Below are 7733 nucleotides of genomic sequence, written 5' to 3'. Positions count from 1 at the left end.
ATACATATAACTTTAAATAAGTCTCATCAAATATCTTCAATGATATTCATTAATTGAAAGAGTTGGTTATAAAACTTTGTTTTATGGAGGGTAAATGGAAAGAGTAATATAAAACACAAAATGAGAGTTTTATACATTACTTACTCAGATATCAAGAGAAGTTTTGGAGAAAACAGTCTAATATATAAAACCTAGACAAGCAGTTATTTTAAAGATGTTTGGATCTCAGTGACATTGGGATGAACCTGAACTGGATCTGTATTAATTTCTTGAATAATATTGTCTTAATATTACTTTCCTTACTGCTTCCTTTACCTGAGTGTTTCTAAGACTGTAGATAATAGGATTCAAGAATGGAGGAACTATTGTATAACATACAGTAAGAATCACTCCCTGGAGAATGTCAGAGGCCACTGAAGGCCTTAGGTACACACAGCTGCTAGAGCTGAGGAACACGGACACCACCAGGATGTGAGGGACACAGGTGGAGAAGGCCTTGCCTCTCTCCTTGGTTGGAAACTTCAGCACAGTGGAAAATATGTAAATATATGACACAGTGATAAACATAAAAGACCCACAACCAATCAAAATGGCAGAAACAATAAGTAATAAGAAGTTGTTGAAGGTGTCAGAGCAGGAGAGGCTCAACAGAGAGGGGACATCACAGAAGAACTGGTGGACCATGTTGGACTGACAGAAGGACAGCTGGAATGTGTTCCCTGTGTGCACACCTGCATAGATGAGACCACTGAGCAGGGAGACCAGTGTTGTCCAGACACAGAACTGGTGGTTCATTATGACGGGGTAGCGGAGGGGCTGGCAGATGGCCACATAGCGGTCACGGGCCATGATGGTGAGGAAGAGAAGCTCCACAAATGCACAATAAATAAACAGGAAGATCTGAGCTGCACAGCCAGTCACTGAAATGACCCTGTTGTCAGTGAGGGAGTTGACACAGGCATTGGGGATAGTGACAGAAACGTAGCACATGTCTAAGATGGACAGGTTCCTGAGGAAGAAGTACATGGGCTTGTGAAGGTTCTGGTCCAGAGTGGTGGCAGAGACGATGAGGAGATTCCCTAACAAGGTGGCCAAGTACATCAGTAGGAATAACACAGACAACAGGAGCCTCAGCTGCCGCTTATCAGCAAAGCCCATGAGGAGAAACTCGGTCACCATGGTGGAATTGGCCATTTTCCAGAAATTCTGATTGACCTATAAAACAAAAGAAATAAGCTGTGAAGCACACGATTCCTAAAAACCATTTAGGACATCACCATAAATATTTTCCTTGAAGGGGTTTTTCTTCTAATTCACGAAATTGTCCCCCTAGTGTAGGAAAGGTCCATCATTAGTCATGGTCTCCTCAGCCAATCACCACTACTGAGTAGTTAACATGGAACGCAGCGCAGACAGGACCGCTGAGTCTCCCTGTCGGGTTATGACGTGCAGTGCTCCTACGGTGCTCAGCAATATCCAGCCCACGAGGCTTAGCATTTTACTGAAGTTTTAATTAGTTCATATATATAAAGTCTTCAAACAGATTAAATTTTCAATGACTTTTGTTGAACTACAGTTGATACACAATATTTTACTGGTTTTTTTATACAACATAGTGATTTGACAATTATCTACATTATTAAATACTCAGCCTAATAAGTGTTCTTAAATGGTTTATTAAATGTTGGACATCATGTTCAGCTTGGATATTGATACACAGTTGAGGTTTAACTCATTGATTTTTAGAATATGATCTGTGGTTCATCAGGAGTCCATAATTGCTTCAAAATGACCTGCAAAAGTGAGCACAAAACTGCTCTACTTTCCCTGCTCTTAAACTCAATTTTAATGATAGTATGACATCCATATGTGGGATGGGCACGTTTTGTCTCTCATTACTCATTTAGAAGTATTATTTCTCAAGATATTCATTTAATATTTTTTAAAAATCACTCAAAAAAATTGGAGAAAAATAAAATGTTCTTCACTACAGGTATTTCACCAAGCGCTTTTTGATATGAATTTAACCTCAATAGAGAGGAATTATATGTGTTTACGTAAGGAAATAAACTCATTTTACAATGATATATTTTGTAAATGGTTTGTCTGCATTCCTATACAACCTAGAGTTAATATTTTTAAATCTCATATGGTTGTAACAAAATTAATCATTTCTCCATGTTTATATTCTGGATGTAATTTTCAATTTAGGAATTCAATTTCACTTACAATTACATTGCTATCTAAATTTACAATTAACTTTGACACCAATCACACAATGAAATCAACCTACCAAATAACAATAATATGGAAGTTAAACATTCTAAACATAAACTCTATATGATTATTTCTTTCTGAACAAATTATATTAAATTAATTCTTCCAATCACCTGTGTTTCAATTTCCTTTCTTCTGTGAACAGACAGTTGTTATTATTTTAATATCACCATTCTAAGTAGTAGAATCCAAACAACAATTTAATACAGATCCTATAGAGAATGACTGCATAGTACAAGAATATTTAAATATCTCCATATGAAAATGCACTGATAGAAATTTGGTCTCAATGCCTTCTGTCACCTTATGTTTCTTTGTCTATAAATTGATTTGATCTTTTTCTATTGATTCTTTTCATTAATTTTTTTTTCCATTTATATTACAATCATTGAAATATATTACCTGTACTTATTACACATTTTGTCACTATCTAATTGCCATTTCTGAAACATCTCTTTAACAAATTACAAGCCTGTGGGTAATCTACTGAGTTATTTCCTCTGCCCTGAGAAAATTTTCCCCTTTACAGCATCTTTGATCATTAACCACATTGTTTCACTCATTAATTTTTCTATAATGTCTATGGAAATACATGTGTTCTCCAAGTTGGTGATATGTGTAGCCCATACATTATATTTAACAACCAAAGTCAGGAATTCAAGTAACTTTGTACATGATATTATATACTGACCATTTTCCTGTTGCTTCTATATAATACCAAAACTCTCACCTTACTGATACTTTAATTGAAAGTATACCCAGAAATTAGTGTACACTTAGTTCCAAGTACATATATCATAATTAAAAAATATTTTAAGATAATCCATAGGCTACTATTATTCTTAATGCTCAACTTTCAATTATATACAGATAACTAGCTCTAAAAGGGATTACACTGTTTCTTAACCACCTTAAATAAATACATTCCTTATAGATCTAAAATAATAAAACTCTTGTAAATATGTACTAAAGACAAGCTAAGGTCTTTATCCACATTTGTTTTTTTTCACTGATCACCCACAGCCATTTAAAAACTATTCCTGATGCTGGGGTTTTAGTGAGAAAAGGAAATGTTACCTTTTTGGTGCTTGATTTCATTTAGGTTAAAATATAATACTTAAAACCACAAATAAATAATTAACAATTCAGATATATGGATCCCAAGAGGATAGTAGAAAATTTCTAAGCCTTTTCCCTTTTCTAAAATTCTAGATCAAACATAAGAAATCCACTTAAAATTTGCAAGATAGCACAGTTGTAGACACATTTTCTTGTTTTTTTTTACTATTCCAGCTATTTGTTTCTCTCACACAAGTTAGTGAATTGTTCACTAGTATTAATTAGTTTGAAATTCTTTGATGCACTATTTCACTTATGTGAGAAAATTATGATATGAAAATATTTTTCATTTAACTCTATTCTTCATATATAACTATTGGAGGTAAACTCTAGATTATAGAGCCTGAAGCAGAAATCTCATGTAAGAATGAACTATGGAAAGAATATGTAAACAATGGTATTAGTGCAGACATCAATCATTTCAACAAATAAATTAATTTGCCAAACTGTATTTTTTTAAAAAAGACATTTTCTTTCTTATTTTTAGAGAATTAACCATAAATATCTTAGAGTATCTGAACTAAAACCACCTGATATATAAGGTATGTAAATCATTTAAGTGGAATTTGCATGTGAAAGAGAAGTGGATTTGTAAATTAAAATAATGATTGAGGTGAAATGAATGATAGGTAAATTGAAAGATATATCAGAATATCTCCACATTCCAGAAATACTAGTAGAGACTATTTAAAGTGTTTTCCTCTTAGAGAAATTTGTAAGGGCTGAGGACCTATGTTTTCAACAGTGTGTTGTTTATTTTTAAATTATGGAATGCACAATACTTAGGACTAAAACTGAAAAACACTATTGCAGTTGATAGATTATAGTTAATTTGTGAATTTAGTAAACAAAGTTTATTAAAACTGAGAAATATTAAAGTAAACAATTATATTTTGAAATTTTAAATGGGCTATTGAATATTGCTCCTTCATATTTACATACATTTCAAATTATATGTGTGTTTGTGCATGTATGGGTGATACAGACACACTCAAATAAGATAATGTGAGTAACTAATTTCTTTCAATTAATTGACTCAGTTAATCCAATATCATAAGAATTGGTAAGCCATGATACAGATTAAACTATCTGCAATAAATAAGACTCACATGAAACTAATCATATCATTTTTTCAATTGATGTCAGGGAGAGAATGCATCTTACACTGTGAGTAAATATATCTAAATTTCCTGTGAATCATGTATTAAACACATGCAAATAAATAAATAAAAGTAAAGATTACTTTTGTAAACCTCTAAATTAGATGAATGGTGCCAATTTTTTTAAATGGGTGACACAATGATATTGGAGAGCAATAGTAACATTTAATGTTCCTAGATTCTCTAATGAATTTTCCTTAAATAACAGACACAAATTGTTCACTGCGATTATTTTATGAATATCAGTACATACAATTAAAATTTACTTGATAGCACTTTATGTGGAACCTAGTCAAATGGTCAAGCTACTAGTTGTACAAATATCCATCAACCAGTGTTTAAATTTAATCAGAATATTTGGGTTATTGTGTACAATAATTCAAACTTTTAGAGTCCATGTGCTCTCTTCACTAGTAACCTATCAAACATGAACATATCAGAATAACTTCAACTGATATTAGTCACAGAGGCACTATGAATTATTTTGATTAAATAATGAAAGTCCAACTTAAGGAACTTAACTGGAGTCCTTCAGTGGCAGACAAATATAGTTTATAAAATTCAAAGACGGAAATTTGAGAACATAACATCTGTCATCCATTGTATAGGTGTTTATTTAGCTTGTTCAATCTATGTTATGTACTTGAATATCACTTACCTTTCAGTTGAAATAAGAACTAATGAGTGCATTGATTTCTTAAAAATATACTTAACTATAACAGAAATGCCAAAAATGCCTTGGACAAAATCTTGAAAAAATTCTCACTTACTGAAAAAGTCATTACATTAGGGTTGATAAAAGTGATACTAGCCTTATAGAACAATTTATGAAGTATTACTTAAACTTCTTAATAAAATATTATCATTTTCACTTATTTGTATCAATATAAATATATTCCAACTGTTTTATCTTTTGTAACATCTTAATATTGATGCTTTTAGTTTCCTCTGGAACTATTTTATTCATAATCATGAGTATTTTCTAAGTATATGGTAAATAAATTTTGAAAATATAGATTTTGTATCAATAGTAGCAGCATAAAAAATTATCAGCACCTGCTTATTTTTAGGTTTCTCATGAGTCCATTATACTTCCTGATATGACCACTGTAGTTAAAGAAAGTAGCACAAAATGTATAAAAAGCTGATGCAAATTCTCTGTGTTTGCTATTTTATTGAAAGACCTAACTCTTCATTACTGGGTTGGCTTTTTCCTTTAATGAAATTATTAATTGTTATACAGAATAAAAGTTCTTGGTCCACTGCTTTGACACACTAACTATACATTCTAGTAAAATCCATCTCCATTTCTAAACCAAAATGAAATTCCAAAGTGAAGAAAAACATTACAGGAAAATCAGATTATAAAAGGGAAGGAAGGAAGGTGGGAAGATATTTCAATAGTAACCACAGCCTACTTACTCCTGAGCAGTGCATGCTTCTAATCCAGGAGAAAACAAAAATTTATCTTTATTCTAAGTCAAGGTCTAAAAATGGCTTAACCAAATTTTCTCAAATCCAGATAGGATTTGAGAACTTAGATGAAAAGAGCATGATTTCTAAGTTGTGGAATAAGCTGGTCATGATTTGCTTTATCTAAAAATGTGGACAGACCTATGACATCAACTTTAAAGCCCCCAGAGGCTGTAAACACCCTGAGGCATGGACCCTGTGATTCAGGACAGTTTCCCAAGGGTGATTCCCAGCAGGTAACGATCTCCACAGAGCAGGTCAGTGGGACCAATTGCAGAGGCCATGTACAAGATGATCAGAGATAATATTACATATTCCAAGGGCCCATATGATTTGTATGCCTTGATCTGGATGAATGACATCACCTCAATTACTGTCTCTGTAAGTGTAGCAAACCTATTTTTTCCATTCAGCTTTTAGAGAAATTGAGAGGACTTGACAAGGGTTCAACTGAATTGAAAAGAGAGTTGAGCTCTCAGGCATTAAGAAGTCCTTTAAAGCTACAAGCCCACAAGGAAAGTGTGAGGCAAGCCTTTATCACTCACTGTGACTGGACATTTCCCTGCCTGGAGTGGCCCCCAAATAAAGATGATAAAATACTTTCACAAACAAAATAGACCACTTACTATAGGCCAGTATAATGTAGAGATCAATGATGCAACTCCTTGGGGACATTTCACCAAGGATCAATTCCCAAATCTCTTATCTAGCAACTAAATGGACTTGAGCAAGTTTTTTTCCCCCTAATTCTCAGCCATCAGTTTTGTTCACCTATTAATTGTTAAATAGGGCTGTTATGGGAAATAAAAAAGGTAAAATCCATAAATTATCATGAACTACAATATCAAACAAGCAATTAAACTGAAGTATTATAATATCTTAGCTTAATACTCATATAATTTTAAGAGGTGGCTATTATTTTTCTACTTTTTTATGAAATTTCAGAAACAAGGCATTGAACTCATGTTCTTGGCATTCCAACAATTACTTTATTATAGTCTCTCATTGATATACTTCCTCTATTTTAATTCATGTTTTCATAAAAATAGACAATTTTATCCAATCTACAACTACCAGATAATTGCACATACTGTTTAATTAGTTCAGTATTTTAATATGTTACTCTATGAATTTAGTAGATCAAGTTGACAAAAGTACAAAATTATTGAAAAAATTGTAACAAAGTTACTAATTTTGATGTCTTTTATATATAAGTTGAGAGAGAGTTTGAGAGAATAGTCAACAAACAGAAAATACACAATATTTTTGCAAATTATCCTGATCGTGATATGAAGAAGTAGGAGATATGATAGTTCCCTATGATATTTATATTATGGTCAGATTTTCCCTTCATGTCTGTTAGTATATGCTTCTATATTTAGGTGTTTCTGTGTGGGGTACATAGATATTTACAATTGTTATATCCTCTTATTGGACTGAGCCTTTTGCTGAATGTAGTTATTAGTTCTGATAGGTTTTTGATGGGGTTTTTTGAGTTTTGTATGTTTAATATCATGTAACCTGCAAATAGTGACAATTTTACGTCTTCCTTACCAATTTAGATACCTTCTATCTCTTTATCTTGTCTGATTGCTGTGGCTAAGACCGCCAGGACTATGTCGAATAAAATTCATGACAGTGTACACCCTTGCCTTGTTCCTGATCTTAGAGGAAATTATTTCATCTTCTCACAATTAAGTATGA

General features: G+C 32.5%; 1 protein-coding gene across 1 annotated transcript; it reads right to left on the bottom strand.

Moving 5' to 3' along the window:
* Window positions 1-261: 261 nt before the first annotated feature.
* On the bottom strand, window positions 262-1194 carry LOC108386885 (olfactory receptor 14C36-like). Its single transcript, XM_036994757.2, has one exon. It carries the CDS (start codon window positions 1192-1194, stop codon window positions 262-264), a length of 933 nt encoding a protein of 310 aa, XP_036850652.2.
* Window positions 1195-7733: the final 6539 nt, after the last annotated feature.

This window comes from Manis javanica, chromosome 14 (assembly GCF_040802235.1).
Source record: "Manis javanica isolate MJ-LG chromosome 14, MJ_LKY, whole genome shotgun sequence".
Taxonomy (NCBI): domain Eukaryota; kingdom Metazoa; phylum Chordata; class Mammalia; order Pholidota; family Manidae; genus Manis; species Manis javanica.
Note: the sequence above shows the minus strand (reverse complement) of the source record. Positions and strands in the feature narration are given on the sequence as shown.